Source organism: Trachemys scripta, chromosome 3 (assembly GCF_013100865.1).
Source record: "Trachemys scripta elegans isolate TJP31775 chromosome 3, CAS_Tse_1.0, whole genome shotgun sequence".
NCBI classification, from domain to species: Eukaryota; Metazoa; Chordata; order Testudines; family Emydidae; genus Trachemys; species Trachemys scripta.
Genome location: NC_048300.1, coordinates 24,130,464 through 24,151,886, shown reverse-complemented (window position 1 = coordinate 24,151,886; position 21,423 = coordinate 24,130,464). Strand labels below are relative to the sequence as shown.

At 43.8% G+C, this 21,423-nt stretch overlaps 1 protein-coding gene across 7 annotated transcripts in view; it reads left to right on the top strand.

Annotated features, from left to right (window-relative positions):
* CCDC85A (coiled-coil domain containing 85A) overlaps positions 1-21,423 on the top strand; it is a 183,782-nt gene that overhangs the window by 16,561 nt on the left and 145,798 nt on the right. The window contains exon 3 of one of the 7 annotated variants that reach the window (XM_034764295.1): positions 14,671-14,747. The exons of 5 other annotated variants lie outside the window; for them this stretch is intronic. In XM_034764295.1, the coding sequence (XP_034620186.1) occupies positions 14,671-14,708 (38 nt within the window). In that variant the 3' untranslated portion in view covers positions 14,709-14,747. Of the gene's footprint in view, positions 1-14,670; positions 18,618-21,423 lie in introns of those variants that run through there. One more of the 7 variants, XM_034764294.1, reaches the window with a different exon arrangement.

Genomic DNA, 21,423 nt, shown 5'->3' with positions numbered 1-21,423 from the left:
ACTCCCATTGAACTCAATGGAAATTCTTGGGAGTTGGCTTGGCACCCAGGTGTCAGATGGATTTGTTGAAATTTCTCTGAAAACACAGACATGAGACCAATACTTGTTAGCCCGGTTGTCTGACTGGTGTGACAAATCCTATATCCTAGAAATTTTATTATCTAAGCCCTGTTTGGTCCCATGCATACTGCATCCTTCAAGAGATCCACGGACTACCCTGTATGTGATGGGAAAATGCCACCTAAGCAATATTTACAAACCATCTAAGGGCTCCACCAGTTCAACAGGAAAGGTTAGCAGGAGGGGAACTAAAAAACCAGGTGCTTGTGTATCTGGAGAATGGAGTTTAGCAAATAGTAAACCTAGTATATCTCATGAGTAAAAGGCCAGTATCATCTGCTAGAGCCAAAGGTGTCCCTGAGAATTCCTAGGTCCTGAGGACATTAATATTTGAAACCCCTTTAACCTTATACAAATGTTTTTCCTCCACTCTTCCTCTTCTTTTTCTTCTGCTTCACTCCCATCCTTTTCTGCTTTCCTATGTGTCCCTGTCAGGCCTCCTTCCTCACTCCTTCTCACCTGTTGCTGTGCTGAATAAAAGTTAAAAAATATTTTGCCATCTGCTTTTTCTTGATGGGCTACTTCAACAGTAGTCCTGTCCTGTAGCAATACAGCCACTCTGGTCTCTGCTTTGCATGTGTTTTGTTCCTCACTATGAACTATTACTGTGTCCAGCAGCTGCTGCAAAGGCCCAGTGGCACCAAAGTGGAATCACTGATTATTAGAATGAGTGGGAATCACATCAAGGAAATAAGGCACTTTTAAAAGTATGCTTTATTTGAATTAACTTTCATGACTGGTGGACCCTCTGAGTCATTGTCACTTTCCCCAGGTGGGTATGGCTAGAGCTAGGCATGTTGCAATTATACAGAGGTATCTGCGCAGTCCTATCAATTCCAGACCAGCAAGTGCCCTGATGTTCCCAGTGTTTGACTTTTGCAGAACAGAATCTAACAGCTATGCCAGATTGTCTGGGTCATTTGAGGTGTGTGACTATCCAACTCATTTCAAGTATATATTAGAACTTAAATGAGGTTTGAAGACAGACTTCCAGAGGTGAAAAGCTAGCATATTAAATCACTGTGCCATGTTTAGTAGCACCTTTACACTTAGGCAATCCAATTCTCATTCAAATCCACTGACTTTGCTGGGATGACACTTGGGATGCATTTGAGCTATAGTTTCTTAATTTTTATGTTATATTTTGATTTCAGATTAGTGACTAGGACGTTGTTTCAGCACCCATTGAAGTCTTTGGAAAGGATCATTGATTTCAGTGGGAACCATCAGGAGCCTGGAGGATCTCCGAATGTTTGTCTACCTGAATTATGCAGTAATATTTTGGGGCTGGGAGGGAAGGTCTGCCACAGCTCTTGAACTCTTAACTCAGTCCTTTATTCAAAGGAAGCTCCTGTTGATTTCAGAATTGGGTCTTATGCATCACGTTAAACTGAATTCTGGGTTTCTGTATTGCAATATTGTTGCAATGTAAAACATGCTTTTTAGATATATTTTGGTGATTAAATTGTCAGACTGTTTGAGGTCTGGCTGTTTTAATGCAGATCAGTAATATTATCATAATTCTCCGTAAGTGGTGCTTGCTTAACCTCTTCACTCTCTTCAGATTTATAATGCACATTAATCAAAAAGCCTCTTTTCTTTCCTTCTGCGTATGCTAACAGAATATTTTTTACTGCCCTGTTGAAATAATAGAGCCTTAAAAGAATGGCTGCCAGATGTAATAGGACCTGGAGTAGAATGGGTTAACAATGAGTAATGAGGAGCCCAAGTGGTCAGGTAAAGTGGAAATGAAAATACCGGCAGCCTGCATTTACCATTCAAATGTAGAAATCATGCTGTACAGATGCTTTCTGGTGTTATATGGTGTTTAGGGATTCCAAGAATATATCTGTTTAGTGAGGTGTAATAAAATTGTGCATGCCTAGTTTTCATTGCTAGAGTGATTTTGTTTATTGGTTTTAGAGCTAGCAAGCATTGCCTTAATTACTGAGCCAGAGAACTGCTAGGCTGAATTTAGTTCTTTCATGTCACATACAAAGATTTTTTTCCCTACCAAGAGAGCATTCAGCATTATGTTCAATTAATGGTCTTGAAATAAACATTGTCCAGGTGGTGCTACTTGAATAGTTATAGTGTAGTCCCCATGAAGAGAATCAACTTGGAACTCAAGTTGCTCAATTTCTGAACGCTGCTGCTTTTTCCAGAGAGTAGTACATCTTCAAAATGTCATGTTCTAACTGTGTCAGGATCAAAACTGATCCATGCTATGATGGGTCTGTGTGCAACCTTGCAATCTTGGATTTTAAGACTGTAGGTATATTTTCTAACCTTCAATATTTTTGTCTTTCTGAAGGTGCTTTGGAGTTTGGAGTCTCAAATGGAAAAAGGGTAAAATGCTGCACAATGGCATTTTGGGAAAATATTTTTGATAGGATGAGACTCCTTAATCTCTTAAACCACAGTTAGCACAATTCATTGCCACATGATACCTTTAAGACTAAGAGCTTAGTATGAATAAAAAGAGGATTTGCCATTTCTTGGGATTTTGACAACATATAGAGCTACAATAGTAGAGATGAAAACAAACAAACAAAAACTTTAAGGGTTTTGGAAGAAACCAAACCCTCCTGCTGGAGGGCATAAGCCAACCTCTGCTATTGGAGGTTTGGAGGAAACTTCACGGTGGGCTTATTCCATGACAGCCTACTACAGGGTATCTTGCATCTTCCTTTAACATAGCTGGTATTGGTCACTGTTTGAGACAGACTATAGAACTAGATGGATCCACAATGGAAATTCCTGTGTTTTTAGGTTACAGTTTTTGAAAAACGGCTCTTTCTCTTACCATACCTACGTGCATGTTTGTGATTTGTCTACACACTTTTCAGAGTAGTAGCCGTGTTAGTCTGTATCCGCAAAAAGAAGAACAGGAGTACTTGTGGCACCTTAGAGACTAACACATTACAGTCTACACACTGGTTTTCTGGCTGTGGCCACTACATCACTGATGCTAGAGCCCTCTATTACAAAGGTAAAAGCATTTGTAAGTTATCCAGCAGTGATGATTTGGTTACTTATAGATACTTCTGGGGGAATTTTGCACCAAAAATTAAAAATTCTGTGCACAATATTTTAAAATTCTGCAAATTTGATTTGTCAAAATAACACTATATAATCATTCCAGTTTCAATTATTTTGATAATTTATTTCAAAATACCAGTCAGCAAGTATGTCTGTAACAATACAGACACACACACAAAAAAATCCCCCAGGAATAGTTAAAGAAACCCCTACAAGAACCCAGTTGCTGTTTCTCTGCCCCCTTTCCTGCAGAATCCAGTCATGGAGTGCCCCCAGCCCAGAGACCCGTACCTCTGACCCTCAGAGAGTTCCCTGTCTTTTAACCAGTTCTCAGTCCATGAAAGGATCTTCCCTCTTATCCCATGACAACTTAATTTATGTAAGAACCTTTGGTGAGGGACCTTGTCAGAGGCTTTCTGGAAATCTAAGTACACTGTGTCCACTGGATCCTCCTTGTCCACATATTTGTTGACCCCCTGCAAAGAATTCTAATAGATTAGTAAGACATGATTTCCCTTTACAGAAAGAATGTTGACTTTTGCCCAACAATTTATGTTCTTCTATGTGTCTGACAATTTTATTCTTTACTATTGTTTCAACTAATTTGCCCGGTACTGACGTTAGACTTAGCAGTCTGTAATTGCCGGGATCACCTCTAGAGCCCTTTTTAAATATTGGTGTTACATTAGCTATCTTCCAGTCATTGGGTACAGAAGCTGATTTAAAGGACAGCTTACAAACCATAGTTAATAGTTCTGCAATTTCACATTTGAGTTCTTTCAGAACTCTTGGGTGAATGCCATCTGGTCCCAGTGACTTGTTACTGTTAAGTTTATCAATTAATTCCAAAACCTCCTCTAGTGACACTTCAATCTGTGACAATTCCTCAGATTTGTCACCCAGAAAGGACGGCTCAGGTTTGGAAATCTCCCTAACACCCTCAGCCGTGAAGACTGACGCAAAGACTTCATTTAGTTTTTCTGCAATGACTTTATCGTCTTTAAGTACTCCTTTTGTATCTCGATCGTCCAGGGGCCCACTGGTTGTTTAGCAGGCTTCCTGCTTCTGATGTACTTAAAAACATTTTGTTATTACCTTTTGAGTTTTTAGCTAGCTGTTCTTCAAATTAGTTTGTTTAAATCTTGTATCTATATTGATATTACTTTTTGAGGTAACTAAGCAAAATAGTAGTCTCCAAGAAGATGTGAGATCTGGATTGGAGGTGTGCCCACTAGGTTATTTTGATCTCAAGATGTAGTCTACTATATGAAAAAGTTTGTAAACATTTGGATAGCAATTGGTCTTTTATTTTGTCTCAATAGAGACTTGAAGGGGAAGGGATAGCTCAGTGGTTTGAGCATTGGCCTGTTAAACCCAAGGTAGTGAGTTCAATCCTTGAGGGGGCCATTTAGGGATCTGGGGCAAAAATCTGTCTGGAGATTGGACCTGCTTTGAGCAGGGAGTTAGACTAGATGATCCCCTGAGGTTCCTTCTAACCCTGATATTCTATGATTCTAACTCTGTTAAGTTCAAAAGCTTGTCCCTTCTACCAGCAGAAGTTGGTCCAATAAAAGACCTTCTTCAAGTGCTTGCTTGTATCGATTCCAATTAGGTGTGCACAAATGTCAGAAGATTTTTACCCTAGCAACTCTCGGTGGGTCGGCTGAGGCGCCCCCTGGAGTGGCGCCATTATGGCACCCGATATATGCCCCTGCCGACTCGGCGCCCCCTCAGTTCCTTCTTACCGTCCGTGATGGTCGTTGGAACTGTGGAGAGCTGCGTAGCGGACCTCCTCATCCCTAGCGTTCCTCGTTCTATTGCTAGTTCCTTAGTGTAGTTGTAATTAGTTTAGTAGTTAGCAAGTTTATAAGTTAGTAAATTTAGTGTATATAGTTGTAGATAAGTTGAGGATTCAGGGCTTATCCCCGTTCCTCTCACCCGGTACCGGGGCTCATGCCCAAGGCTCCAGGCTTTAAGCCTTGCACGGCTTTCCTCAAGTCTATGCCTATTGGAGACCCCCACGACTCCTGTCTGAAGTGTCTGGGGGAAGCTCATCAGCCTGACAAGCCGTATCTGTAAGGCTTTCAAGCCTAGGACGAGAAAGGAGCGGGACTTCAGATTAAAACAGCTCCTGTTGGGAGCGATACTTAGCCCAGTGCCCCTGGCACCGCACGCAGATCAGGCACCATTGGTCCGCAGTGTGCCTCCGGCACCAAAGCGTCCTGGTCCTAGTAAGGCCCCTCAACACCAGACAGCTCTGGCCCCGACGCAACAAAAGCCTGCTGCCCCCCCACAAGGGCATGCACCTCCTGCGGTCCCGGCAGAACAACTCGCCACGCCGGACCTGACCACAAACGCCCCGACTCCAGCACCGTCGATTCTCGAGCCCCAAGCGCCATTGAGTCCGGTGCAGATCAGCTCCCCAGTGCACACTGTGGTTGAGCTGGGCCTGCCATCGACCCTGGAGACTTTCTCCACCGCTTGCGACCTGATCGCATTGACTGAGCCCGGACCTTCTCAGCCTCTGGCACCGCCGGTATGGGCTGTCCAATTGATTGGGAAGCCCTCATTCATGTGGCCTCCTCAGCAGAGTGAATCAGTTCGGCACAGCTCAAGGTCCCATTCCCGGTCGTGGTCCTGGTCACGCAGATAGTCCTGCTCTCGGCGCCGCTCGCAGTCCTGGCACCGATCTCCATCTCGGCACCGGTCGTACTTGCGGCACTGCTCCACGTCCCGAAGCTCGCCCTCTCAGTACAATCGGTAGCGATCCAGCTCCCGGCACCGATCCTGGCACCGCTCATTGCGCAGCTGGTCGCGGCACCGCCTGCACCGTCGATCTTCATCAAGATCCAGATCGACCTCTTGGCACCGCTATGACCATCGGTGCTGCTCCAGGTCACGTACCACTCGGGGCACCGGTCCCTGACCCCCAGACATGCACCAGTGGACGGTGCCGCGCCACCTCAGCAAGTGCGCTCGGCACCGCCATGGCCTTCCCATCAGAACTCAGAGTCGTCCCAAGAAGGGAGCACCTATAATGTCCAAGACCAGGATGCTGATGGTGCAAGCCAGGGACAGGACGAGACCCAAAGTGGTCCCTCAGGTGCCTCTCGCTCAGCTCATTCGGAGCCTAGGGTGCCTGAGGCAACGGTTAGCTGTCCTCCCCCGATACAGTCAGAGACAATGGCTTTACCACCTGAGCAGGCCGATGTCCCTCCAGTCATGGACCTTGGACAACTGGACCCGCCCCAGCCTGACCTTCCCCAGGACCCACTGGTCCAGGGACTGTTGTCCTCATCTTTGCCTGACGAGGCTGTAGCAGGCACGTCCTTCTCTGGCCCTCCACCCATAGACCTGCGTGCTCAACAGGACCTTCTTCGTAGGGTGGCACAGAACATGAATCTGTAGGTGGAGGAGGTGGCAGAGATTGAGGACCCAGTTGTGGACTGTCAGCTGATGTCCCCACCCAGGTAGTTTTGCCCTTTATTAAAACTATCCAGGCCAATGCCAGTACTATCTGGCAGTCCCTGGTGTCCATCCCTCCCACAGCGCGGGGGGTGGAAAGAAAAGACATGGTGCCAGCCAAAGACTACGAGTACTTGTATGTGCACCCCCAACCTTGCTCCCTCGTGGTACAATCCGTAAACAAGAGGGAAAGACGTGGCCAGCAAGCGCCCATCCCTAAATCCAAGGGCGCCAGGCGCCTGGATTTATTCGGGTGTAAAATTTACTCCTGTGGTGGACTACAGCTCAGGGTAGCTAACCAGCAAGCCTTCCTGAGCCGGTATAATTATAACACCTGGAACTTGATGGGGAAATTCAAAGAGGTGGTTCCCCAAGAGTCCAAGGAAGAGTTCGGAGCCTTGCTCGAAGAGGGCAAGAAGGTGGCAAGGACATCTCTGCAGGCGTCTTTAGACGCAGCGGACTCGGCTGCTAGAACTCTACCCTCAGGGGTAGCCATGCGACGTATTTCCTGGCTGCAAGTGTCCGGCGTCCCACCGGAACTGCAGCAGACTATACAGGACCTTCCCTTTGAAGGACAAGGCCTCTTCTCGGAAAAGACTGGTCCCACACTGCAAAGTTTGAAGGATAGCCGGGCCACCATTCGCTCACTGGGTATGCATACCCCAATGACACAATGTAGGCCCTTCCGGCCCCAACCGCAGCGCACTTACCCCAACCCTTGACCGCGACAAGACCCTCCTAGAAGGCATGGTCGCAGCACTAGGAGGCGTCAACCTGGTCCGCAGTCAGGCCAGAATCAGGGCCACCCAAGACCACCAGACAAAACTTTTGAAGCCGCGCTGGAGGACGGAGCACCAGTCTCCTCCCAGGATCCTTCCCTACCTTTCTCCAACCGCCTCTCCTTTTTCCTCCCTGCGTGGTCCCACATAACATCAGATTGCTGGGTCCTTCGCACAGTGAAAACAGGATACCACCTTCAGTTTCTTTCGCCCCCCCCTTCCCACCCTCCCTCCCTGTCCCTCTTCAGGGACCCTTCTCACGAGCAACTCCTCTTGCAGAAGGTACAAAGGCTCCTGTCTGTTGGAGCGTGGAAGAGGTACCAAAGGACTTGAGGGACAGGGGGTTTTACTCCCGCTACTTCCTAATCCCCAAGGCAAAGGGGGCCCATCCTAGACCTACGCGGACTCAACAAATTCATGGTAAAGTTGAAGTTCCGCATGGTCACCCTGGGAACCATTATCCCATCCCTGGATCCTGGAGACTGGTACGCCGCCCTCGACATGAAGGACGCGTACTTCCACATAGCGATCTATCCGCCGCACAGGCGGTTCCTTCGCTTTGTGGTTGGACACCAACATTTCCAATTTGCTGTCCTCCCCTTCGGCCTGTCCACAGCGCCAAGGGTCTTCACAAAATGTATGGCCGTCGTAGCGGCCTGGCTCTGCAGACGTTAGGTCCAAGTGTTTCCGTACCTCGACGACTGGGGCAGTCCAAGCTACAGGTGTGGTCTCACATTTGCTTCGTCATCACCTGCTTCAGGCAGCTGGGCCTGCTGCTCAACACTGAAAAGTCCACTTTAGAGCTGACCCAAAGACTAGACTTCATTAGGGCAGTCCTGGACTCGAATCTCGCCAAGGCTTGTCTTCCACAGACCCGCTTTCAGTCCAGGATGACCATTATCCTCGGCCTCCAAAGCTTCCCAACCTTGACAGCACGCACGTGCCTCGGTTTTCTGGGCCACATGGCCTCGTGCACCTTCGTGACCAAACATGCCAGATTACACTGGTCTACAATTTTTGAGAAGTCGTCTGCTTCAGAGATAAAATGTGCTATTTATTATGTATTTTGATGTGCTGAATTCAAATATCACAATTAAAACAACTGATTGGCTACTGTTTCTAAGATATTTAAATTTTTACATTTTATGTCTATGTATATTGTGTAGATAGTAGAGTTTTAATCATAAATTGTAAACCTAGGTCTTTTCATGTGTTTATGGTTGCTTTACATGATAATATTTCACCTATCCTGTTTATGTAACACTTTAAAAATCAGCAAAAGGGTTATATAAATAAAATTTATTATGAAACAAAAGGCAAAAAACTATTATGTACATAGTTTAGTCCTATTCAGTGTCTACTCGGCGCTTCTTGGCTTGTCTCTTGTATTCATTAAATGGAGCATCTCTTGTCACTGTCCAGCAATAGTCTGCAAGCATTGATGGGCTCCATTTGCCCTGATAGCGTTTCTCCATTGTTGCAATGTCCTGGTGAAATCGCTCGCCGTGCTCGTCGCTCACTGCTCCGCAGTTCGGTGGAAAAAAATCTAGATGAGAGTGCAAAAAATTTATCTTTTGTGACATGTTGCAACCAAGGCTTTTGTATGCTTTGAGGAGGTTTTCCACCAACAACCGGTAGTTGTCTGCCTTGTTGTTTCTGAGAAAATTTATTGCCACTAACTGGAAGGCTTTCCATGCCGTCTTTTCCTTGCCACGCAGTGCATGGTCAAATACATCATCTCGAAGAAGTTCATGAATCTGAGGACCAACAAAGACACCTTCTTTTATCTTAGCTTCACTTAACCTTGGAAATTTTCCACAGAGGTACTTGAAAGCTGCTTGTGTTTTGTCAGTGGCCTTGACAAAGTTCTTCATCAGACCCAGCTTGATGTGTAAGGGTGTTAACAAAATCTTCCTTGATTCAACAAGTGGTGGATGCTGAACACTTTTCCTCCCAGGGTCCAATGACTGTCAGAGTGGCCAATCTTTCTTGATGTAGTGGGAATCTCTTGCACGACTATCCCATTCGCAGAGAAAACAGCAGTACTTTGTGTATCCACTCTGCAGACCAAGCAAGAGAGCAACAACCTTCAAATTGCCACAAAGCTGCCACTGATGTTGGTCATAGTTTGTGCACCTCAAAAGTTGTTTCATGTTGTCATAGGTTTTCTTCATATGGACTGCATGACCAACTGGAATTGATGGCAAAACATTGCCATTATGCAATAAAACAGCTTTAAGACTCGTCTTCGATGAATCAATGAACAGTTTCCATTCATCTGGATCGTGAATGATGTTGAGGGCTGCCATCACACCATCGATGTTGTTGCAGGCTACAAGATCACCTTCCATGAAGAAGAATGGGACAAGATCCTTTTGACGGTCACGGAACATGGAAACCCTAACATCACCTGCCAGGAGATTCCACTGCTGTAGTCTGGAGCCCAACAGCTCTGCCTTACTCTTGGGTAGTTCCAAATCCCTGACAAGGTCATTCAGTTCACCTTGTGTTATGAGGTGTGGTTCAGAGGAGGAGGATGGGAGAAAATGTGGGTCCTGTGACATTGATGGTTCAGGACCAGAAGTTTCATCCTCTTCCTCGTCTGACTCAAGTGAGAATGATTCTGGTGTATCAGGAACCGGCAGTCCTTCTCCGTGGGGTACTGGGCGTATAGCTGATGGAATGTTTGGATAATGCACAGTCCACTTTTTCTTCTTTGACACACCTTTTCCAACTGGAGGCACCATGCAGAAGTAACAATTGCTGGTATGATCTGTTGGCTCTCTCCAAATCATTGGCACTGCAAAAGGCATAGATTTCCTTTTCCTGTTCAACCACTGGCGAAGATTTGTTGCACAAGTGTTGCAGCATATGTGTGGGGCCCACCACTTGTCCTGATCTCCAATTTTGCAGCCAAAATAAAGGTGATAGGCTTTCTTAACCAAAGTGGTTATACTGCGCTTTTGTGATGCAAAAGTCACTTCACCACAAACATAGCAGAAATTATCTGCATGGTTCACACAAGTACGAGGCATCTCTGCTCACTTTGGCTAAACAGAAATGTGTCCCTTTGCAAAATCAAACACTGACAAATAAGAGAGCACGACACTGTATGATTTCTAGAGCTGATATAGGGCAATTTGTTCAGCAGAGTGATGTAAGCTTCGTTATGATTGCATCATCCATGACTTCTAGGAATAACATGATGCAATTCATATCATGTATGACGCAATACCAGTTTCAGATTGCATCATTCATTGTTTTGCCTAAAAAGCAAGTACTGTCCAAACCCAGTCATAGATTTATTCATAGATCCAGTCAAAGATGTATTTTAGTCATTTCAGGTTTAAATTGAGATCCCTTCCCTTTATAACTCACTTATTCTCTGCCATTCCCAAGTCAAGGGTCGTATATACTGACCCTATAGCATATCTTGAAAACTAGAGCCAATCAACAATTTTAAGCATCATTTTCATTCTTAGTGACCCAGAATTAGTAAAGTTTGACTACATTTATTTCAGAAGCATTTTGGCTGTAGAGCAGTGCTACGCCTCCGCCCGCTTCAGATCTGGCTCTCGTCAGTGTACCGTCCAGGCTGGGACAGTTTGGACACAGTACTCACGGTGCCTATGAAGGTATTGTCCTCTCTGAGTTGGTGGCTAAATCCCAACCATGTTTGGGGGGGAATACCATTCCATGCACCGCAACCTTCTCTAGTCCTCACCACGGACGCGTCCTCCCTGGGCTGGGGCGCTCACCTCGCGGACCTTTGCACTCAAGGCCTCTGGTCCGCGCAGGAAATATCCCTCCACATCAACGTCCAGGAACTGAGGGCAGTGCACCTGGCGTGTCAGGTATTCTTTGAACACCCGCAAGGCCGTTGTGTCACTGTCTTCACAGACAACACAACGGCCATGTTTTACATCAACAAGCAAGGCGGAGCACAGTCGTCCCTACTATGCCAGGAAGCCATTCGCCTCTGGGAGTTCTGCATAGCCCAATCAATCTACCTGGTGGCGTCATTTCTCCCGGGAGTCCAGAACACCTTGGCAGATCGCCTCAGCAGATCCTTTATAACTCACAAGTGGTCAATATGTCCAGACGTCATTCATTCCATTTTCTGGATGTGGGGGTTTCCCCACATAGACCTCTTCGCCTCCCATGAGAATCTGAAGTGCCAAGTGTTCTGCTCTCTCCAGGGACGCTCCCCGGGCTCCCTGTCAGACGCCTTCCTGATACCGTGGAAAGACCAGCTGCTCTACGCCTTCCCTCTGTTTCCGTTGGTCCACAAGGTCCTTCTGAAGTTACGCAGGGACAAGGCCCGCCTAATCTTGGTCACACCAATGTGGCCCAGACAACATTGGTACACCACACTCCTCGATCTGTTGGTGACCAAGCCAATTCCTCTCCCATTGTGGCCAGACCTGATCACGGAGGATCACGGCAGGTTATGCCATCCGGACCTGCAGTCCCTTCATCTCACAGCATGGATGCTGCATGGCTGACACAATCTGAGCTGCGCTGCTCCAGTTTGATGCAGCAAGTCCTATTAGGAAGCAGAAAGCCCTCCACTAGGTCCACATACCTAGCCAAGTGGAAACGCTTCTCCTGCTGGTGTGCCCTGAAGGATGCTGTCCCCCTACAGGTTCCAATACCTACCATCCTAGATTACCTCTTGTCACTCAAACGACAAGATCTAGCGGTATCACCTATCAAGGTACACCTGGCAGCGATTTCAGGCAAAAATGGCCGCTCGATTTTCTCCAATCCCATGGTCAACCGGTTCCTCAAGGGTTTGGAATGGCTGAATCTGGAAATCCGTCATCTGACCCCTACGTGGGACCTCAACCTTGTCCTCTCTAGACTCATAGGTCCCCCCTTTGAGCCGATGGCCACCTGCTCCCTTCTGTATCTTTCCTGGAAAACAGCTTTCCTCATCACTATCCCATCAGCGAGACGAGTATTGGAGCTTCGAGCTCTTACATCGGATGCACCATACACGGTGTTCCATAAGGACAAGGTACAGCTGCGACCACACCCCGCCTTCCTCCCTAAGGTGGTGTCTGCCTTCCATGTCAATCAAGACATCTTCCTTCCGGTCTTCTTTCCGAAGCCCCACGCTTCACGACGGGAACAGCAGCTACATTTCCTAGACGTTCGCAGGACTCTCGCCTTTTATATCGAACGAACTAAGCCCTTTAGAAAGACATCCCAGATGTTTGTAGCAGTAGCAGACCGGATGAAAGGTCTCCCGGTCTCCTTGCAGCGAATTTCGTCTTGGATTACATCTTGCATCCGTGCATGACTTGGCGGGTGTCCCGACTACCTGGCTTACTGCCCATTCTACTCGGGCTCAAGCGTTGTCCTCCGCCTTTCTAGCTCATGTGCCCATACAGGAAATCTGCAGGGCAGCGACTTGGTCATCCGTACATACCTTCGCTTCCCACTATGCTATAGTGCAACAGTCCAGGGATGACGCAGCATTTGGTTCAGCGGTTCTTTGATCCGCAACATCTAACTCCGACCCCACCTCCTAGGTAAGGTTTGGGAATCACCTAATTGGAATCGATATGAGCAAGTACTCGAAGAAGAAAAGACGGTTACTCACCTTTGTAACTGTTGTTCTTCGAGATGTGTTGCTCATATCCATTCCAAACCCGCCCTCCTTCCCCACTGTCGGAGTAGCCGGCAAGAAGGAACTGAGGGGGCGCCGGGTCAGCAGGGGCATATATCGGGCGCCATAACGGCGCCACTCCAGGGGGCGCCTCAGCTGACCCACCGAGAGTTGCTAGGGTAAAAATCTTCCGACGATCGTACATGCGGCGCACGCACACCTAATTGGAATGGATATGAGCAACATATCTCGAAGAACAACAGTTACAAAGGTGAGTAACCGTCTTTTACCTCACATACCTCATCACTTTAATAAAATATGTCCAGATTCACAGTGAATAGAAAAATTTTTGTGGTTCAAACTGCATCAGGTTTGTTACAGAGCTAGTGTATTTTCAGTTCCCTATTTTGCTATACACTTGCCTATTTTGGAAAAGACTGTTGGAAAAGGGGATGGGATGGATCACTGTTTTGTTTTTTACCCCTATGATTCAGTGAGTACATTTCTCAGAAAGCCTGGTGTATATTTCTCTTACATCTGATTTGTATGAAATTTGCACTAGGTTATCCTGAAGGGTATTACAAATAATGCTGGCTGATGGAGGAGAAGAGACTGCAACATTTATAGTGTAGTTCTGTAAAAATCTAGTATGATTTTAAGTGGTGGTTTAAATTAGTCAAACACAGCAGCATTTAAAACTCTGTTAGGGATAACAGAGATTTATTACAGTTAATGAAAGGCTAATCAAAGCGAGCCCTGAGATAAACAGTACAACAAAGCAAACATGAACTAGTATAGTAAATAAAGAAGACCCAGTAGACATTTAAAAGACTTTGTGATCTTGGGAAGCACTCAATAAGTTTTCCAGAACTCCTATGACATAGCTTAGATTTAAAGTTTAAATGACATAGAACCAACTCGTTCCATTTAATCAGCAGAATCAGATTTGCCTTCCACATGCTTCCAAATGTTTGGCTTCATGGCCCAATGCCTATGGCTGCATAGCTATGTTTCTTTTAGTGCATCTGTTTTTATAGGCTTATGAATTGTAAGGTTCTCCCTTGATCATTGCCTGGAAGTTTTAGAAATGTGAATTTACAACTAAGACCTAACATCTGTGGTGCTTTTTGAAACATTTCTGGACTGATTTGCTACCAAGTTACTCACATTTAAATAAACCTTACTTACAGTTGGGGTAATACATTGCTTGGTGACTCATATTCTATGTTGGTTTAGGATAGGAGTCTCTTTCAGTAGAGAATTTTACAGTGGATGAATCTAAGGATTTTAAAAATGCATCCCATGATTTTTGTTGTCTGAGGTCAACTGAATACTGAATACTGAAAAGATTGATAGATTTCAGAAAATATTGCCCAACTATGGATTATGTAGTATTTCACTGGAGTTAGTTAAACAAAACCAGTAAAACTAAACCTGTTGAAACGAATGTAGTGGGGCTAAAATTGGAACATTCTAACCTAGTTCCTGCAGTGCTCTTTTCAATGACATAATTTAACTGTTATTTTAGTACATTGTTTTCATTTCTGTTGTGGGACTTTGAATCATTTTAGGGTTTGCTATATTATTAAATCCATAAAAACAATGAAACATAAAACAAAGCATTCCAACAAAGTTTTTTTTCCTAACCAGATCTCGAACCACCAAGACCAAAGGCTCTGCAGTCTTAACTAAACAGCAGAAGACACCAGAATCAGTGTCTCCTCCAGGTACAGGTGCTTAGTATTCTTTGATTTATTCCTTGTTGGAACTTGATTAAGAAATGAGGCCTGATACACTCTGCAATCAATATGCGGAATGCTACATTTCATCTAGTTGCTACTACAGAGCAGGTGTATAGTTTGGAGAGCTACGTAGACAAAGAGCATCTTGGATATATTCAACCAAACTCTGTTAGCTTTTGGGTATCTAGACTCATATCTCTTTTCACTTCCATATCAAGGTACTAACATGGAAAATGAGGAGAACTCATCTTTTAGAACCTACTGAAAAATTGTACTCAAGCTAGTAAAGATGAATCAGTGGATTAACTGAGAGCACGAAAATGACTGATCAGACTATTTTGGAATCACGGCTCTCAGAGTTATATCACCTCAAGACACCCAGTCATCCTGGTTTTGTTGAGAATTAGTTGGATAGTGCCAAGTCAATGTATTGATCACAGTCCTGCTGTTACATCCAGGGTTACAGACCCAAGGGACAGAGAAAAGATACTTGTGGAAGTCTAACAGCAAAAAGAGATTCTGGATAAAGGGAGCTGTGTTATCCTCTTTCTTGACATTTCTGCAACAATTCAGATTAAACAGAGGGTTTTTTTAAATACACACATAAACATTTATCAACAGCCACTTGGAAATGCATACTGTAGATTGTGAAACTAGGAGTCTGTTTCCAGGACAACACATTTTTATTCTGGTACTCTGTCATCTGAAGGTTTTTTATTTTAAAGCCAGCAAACTCAGTTGCTGGAAGGATTCTGATATCCATTTGTACAAGAGGGTTGTTTGAGTGACTGAATTATATTCCAATGTGAAATCACTATTTTTTGCTTTGAGAACAAAATATTGGTTTGAATGTACTAATGTGCAAGAGCTCTATGTTTTATTAATGTGGCAAATCTCAGTTTTGTATGTTTCTTGTTATTATGGTTACATTTGGAAGAGATGTTTGTCAGCAGATTGCTGTTAGATATCAGTCTTATCACTTCCTTGCTCTAAGATTTCAAATATCTGCATAATGGAAAAATAGAATTAAATAGGTGACATTTGCCCCCAAATTTAATATTTTTAATAACATACTTTTACAAACCCTCAAATTATTTAACATTTCAGTGAATTTACATGAAATTCCATTTAATCTCCCCTGTTCCCCAGAAATTCTCTGCCTTCTTTGCAACCCCAAAATACGTAGTACTAATGAATGAGAACATGAAATTGAAATTGGCTGGAAAGAGACTACACTCCAGAGTGAAACTGAATGTATTTTCATTGTCCTAAGTGAGAGAAATAGGAAGAGTCAAAACAAACAGCACTAATAGTGAGAAATGTTGTGTCTCAGAGAATGAGGAGCTCCCTAAATCAAAACACTGACTCATCCAGTATTTCTTCTTTCCCTCTCATGGCACTCTAACCAATCTCCCCATTACTGTCATCATAATTGGGAGGGGCATTCCTGATGTGAAGCTGCTAGATAGACAGACAGCAGACAGATGACATTCTCTTCGTTTGTCTCTTTTGATCTCACAGTGCTTTTTGCACTGTGACAGGCTGGTAGAGGAATGGAGAGATAGCATAAGTGAGGAGAGAGGCCGGTGGCACACAGGCTAGCCTCTTAGGGAGGGCAGCAGCAGGCCAAAATCAGGAGATGGTTTGAGTAAGTTGGAAACACAGGAGTTTGTGGCCAACTCTGGGAACTTTACAGGTGTAGACAGTTTTACCTGTGGTTATCAAAGCTGCTTTTGTTAGTTACCTTCAGGAAAGGGCTTCCCAGGTTGGCCAGAGCAGAACAGAAACATTTGGCCATGACTCCTTTTAAGGTGGTTCCTCAGTTCATGATGAAGCTTCCCTTGCAGCAGGATGTCTGGATATGTCCTGAGTATCTGTTGTGCAATTCCTCCAATGTCATTATCATAAGCTTGATTCCCGTGCATGACAATGAAGCCAGGCAGTCAGAAGGCCTGATTCTTATTTAAATTGTTCTGGCAGTGTAAAGGAGCTTCAGTGCAAATGAGAATAAGGCCCAGCGAGCCTGCTTTAAAGGAAGGGGTTATGTGGGTTTGGTGAATAAAAGGGTATTTCTCCCATCAACATCACTGTCACAGTGGCAGCTATTGGGCTCAATTCACCCTCACTGGCATAGGGAAAAGTTACATGCGCCTGCCTGTGCCAGCAGGGACAGCTGTGCCCCAGAGGGTTTCACTTTGGAGGATGAGCATGCTACAGGTTTCCTCTGGAGGAAGGCAGTTTTAAATTAAATTGGGGGCAGGGGGCAGAGGAGCCCACTGGCAAAGGCTCCAGTGTGCTGGATCAGTGCCCCAACCATGATCCGTGCTTCCCATTTTGGGAACATGCTAGCCAACTGCAGAACTCACTGTGGACTTTCAACCACCCTAGATTATTTTGCCTAACCAAGGGCTGAGTCTAGCTACTGGATTAATAGGAATTCTACAGAGCTTCTGGGAGACTGCAGCTGCCTAGGTTAATTTCAACTGGATTGAGCATTTAATACTGTAAGTAGTAATGCCATCCAATCCTGCATTGTGAGCAGAAATTCTGTTAAAATATTGGTGTGATGGTCTGTCTGTTTCCTGTAGCAGAGATTGCTGAGGGCAATATTGGTTTATATTACAGGTTTTGCCATAGTTTGTGTTTTTGTGTGTTCAATAATAGATGCATGGAAGTAAATTGTCCTTGATAGCTATTCCGATAATGCTTGGCATTTTACTGTGTGCTGTTTTGCACAGACTTGTTAGGGCCTGCTCTTTCAAGGTGCTGTGTACTTCCTGGCACCTCCTTGAGTGCCTTAGCTCTCTGAGAGATCAGGGCACTGCACACCAGTTAGGAAACATTCCTTACCTGGTAGGATGGGGCCATTACAGCAGTTCAGCTCCTGTATCTTCTGTTTGCTCAATAATCCTTGTTTTTGTAAAGCCATCTTTTTTTAAAAGTATTGTGCAGAAAATTGAAAAATAAAAGATCAAGCAGCTACTGAAATAAACACACAATGTAGTATCATCCCCAGGGTAATGTCTACAGTGTGTTTAAGCAAAACAGCTGGCAAAAGTAGGAACTGAAAATCCCTAATATATTGGTCATCAGACTAATCTCGTTAATTAATTTTCTGGCAATCAGCAATTGTAGTAAGTCCGCTCCCTTCAGCCCCAGGATACATCCCCTGACCTGAAATTTGCTGCTCTAATTCTAATTGTATAAACTGACTGCTGCATTCCTCAGAGACCTGTTGAGCTGCTGACAGGCTCAAGTGAACACTGCGGTCTCCTGGATGGAAACAGTTGCAGTGGCCTGGGTGATTGGGGCACTGTAGCTTTGATTGTTTTTTACACCTGTGGCTTGGATGCTGTGACGAGCGATCTGAAAATCCTCTCCTCTTTTATGCCTTTTAGTTGCAGGCCCCAGTCTGCAAAGAGTTGACATAGGCATAACCTGAGGGTGCATATGTGTTTCAGGACCCCCTCTGTACCTGAATGAAAAAAGATATGAGTCCATTACAGTGTCACCTGGGGAGCCTTGGCTTCTAAGCTCCAGCTCGAGAAACTCATACTTTCAACTCTGAAGGTCCCTTGTTAAGTCCCCAAGAAGGTGGCCATCAGACTGGTATTGCACAACTTTAGTTTGTGAGTGTTGATTTCAGTAGAACTGCTTGCATGCATAACATTATGTATGTGCGTAAGTCTTTGTAGGGTTGAGGCCTTGATGTTTCGATAGAGCTGCTGGTGAACTGATAAATCGAAGCTAGCCAGCTTCTCAGATCTAATCCTTTTCATCAGTTGATTTCAAGCGCTTTACAAAGGAGTTCAGTATCATTATCCCTGTTATACAGATGGGGAATCTGAGAGGGGAAGTGACTTGCCCAAGGTCACCCAGCAGCAAAGCTAGGTGTGGAACCCAGATATCCTGAGTCCCAGGCCAGTGCGCTGGCCACTAGGCAACACTATCTCCTCTTATAGGTCTTTTAAAGATAATATCTTAGGGGAAATAAAGCTTTACTATCATGCATAGAAAACCTCATTTTTAATCATTATCATGATATCAACATTATCAGTGTGTTTCCTTTTAAAATTAGTTTCTTAGGGAGATCTCTTTTTTTGCTAGGCCAAAGGGAAACTAAGCTACTTTCTAATTTTTGATGCAGAAAACCCATGAATAGATGGCAATGTGCTTGTAATTAGATTGTCTTAAAGATCCTTGCTCACAAGTAAAAAATGCAATTTAAGGCCCTCTCTCTCCCCAAAATCTTAATAAAGAAAGAATTGATGCTTTAAGTAAAAATTGGTGAAGGGATTACATGCTGTGATCATGTTTGCGAAGGCAGCTTTAATTTCTAATCTTGTTTCTTGTGACCTGTTTTTCATGTTACAGTGTAGTGCAACAACCTTAGTCATTGTACTACTACTATAGACAACTTCTGGTGGCTGTGTAAATCTTAGCCTCTGTAGTGACTGGTACTGTAACACCTCCTGTTATATGTACAGAAAGATACCGCAATTATTGCAGGTTCCTGTGATGTTTAATGTTGAATTTTTAATGGAATTTTTTATTATAAAGCCTGTTTGAGTGCAATTTAATCTCTCTAAATCATCCATAGATTAAATCTCAGATGAGGTTCCATTACTATTTTAATCCTACATAAAAACTAGTGCAAACATCAGGTTATGTGTCCTGAGCATGATTTACCAACATTTTTGATGGTCTTTTAATTATCTATTTCTTAATTAGATTAGTCTGATTATTGACTCCTTGAAATATGTGCATATTTTAAGGATCACAAGGCAGTAGTTTTTCAGAAAGACTTCATTACGTTTTGTTTTACAGTCAGTATTTCTTGCAAGCTGAAGTGTAGAACAGATGGTGTCACTTATGATGTAACACTCTTGGATAAAGGTCTTTGCTGTAAAACATTCTGCAGAGACATATAATTTTCTCCTGTGAAAATATTCCTAATGTATTTAGTCAATTTTATAATAATAGTGTGGGCTTAAAGCATGTGTGCTACTAAAAACCTTTTACTGGGTATAGGTGAAATAATTAAATCATTGCCCCAATTTAAGATAAAATGAGCAATAAGTGGTTAGAAGTTTAACGTGCCTAATCAAAAAATAAGTAGTTTAATACAGACAGTGAAAATAGCACAAGAAATCAATTATTTTTAGCAAAACGCACATAAGAAATTCTCTAAGAGTCAAACTATCAAGGCTCATACCTCTTCATTTTACTTTTAAGATAAATGCATTTGATATGGAAATCACTGAGAGACAACCACCATGGGACCCCCAATGTCATTTGTCAGAGAAGAACCATATTATATGTGATTCCTTCTTGTTTTGTGTTCAGTCTAGTTTTAAATATCCGAAGTGATAGTGCTTCTGCGCTGCATGAGCATGTTCAGCTTGAGTTGTCAGTGAGCCATCCAGGTTGAAACCTCAGAGAAAGAAATTTAAATATACAGGACTGGACAGGCAGAGACTGGTCAGGCATGGGGAAACAGATTTGAAAGCCATCAGAATAAAGATGATTGTTAAATTTGTGTGAATGGATGAGGTTGGCTAAGGCCAAGCAACAGAGTGGACAAGGACAAAGCCCTGTAGGTCCTTTGCAGAGGGAGTGAGAGAGAAATCATCAAAGGATACATTGAAAAGGTAAAGGGAAGGGAGTGGAGGCAATGAAAGCCGAGGGGGGACAGAATGTCCTGGAGAAGGGGGTGATCAACAATATCAAAAGCCATGGAAAGGTTGAGGCTGGAGTGCAGGTGGGAACTTTGTATGCGGGGTAGGGCAGAAAGAGGAAATGGCAGGAATCTCACAGTGGTGGAGAGGGGAAATTGAGTGATATCAGGGAAGTCTCCTGTTGATAGACAAAGGGGATTGATTTGGAGATCTGGTAGTTCAGAGTGGAGGTGTAAAGAGACCTGTTGATTGCCATACTTCTTATGAAGATTTCTAGGATGGACACTGCCTGGTATTTTAAAAATTAAAGCTGTATATTGTAAAGGAAATGACATTAAATGCCTTCCTCTGATTGAGCAGCTCCAGTACTTGATGAGATATTCTTTTGCTTCTCAATAATGTGATAGCCTTGTTTGTACAGAAAGTCTAGCACAGCTAAACAGTAGGTGGGATTATATCCGTTTCTCTCAAAAATGCTGACAGACAATGCTCCTGTAGCTTCTGAGGTTTGAATTGTTAGTGAATACAGAATTGAGCCTAGTTCATTCCCTATATGCAGGATGGGGTTTGTTTGGAACTAGCCACCAGCTATATTGTTCAGTTCAGGCATGGATTTTTAGGGGTTTTTTTGGAGGGAGGATTTCAATTATGATGTTTTGGTCATTTACAATAAGAAATTAAAATTATACTGTTCTGACGCATATTGGTACATATGTAAATACGGAATTAACAGTGTTAAGCAAATTATTGTATGTTGACCATATATTGTTATATAATTAACATTTCCCTTTTTTTTAGTTATTTAAGTACAACTTTAATATGGTGTGTGTTTTTGCTTGTATAATAACAAAACAAACTTCATATTAATGTAGGCATAGATCTTAATGCAGCATGTGTAAATCTGGAGATTATGGCATTTTCCCGACACACTTCATTTTGTTATTATACAAGCAGAGCTGAATGCTCTTTCCCTCTCTCTCTCA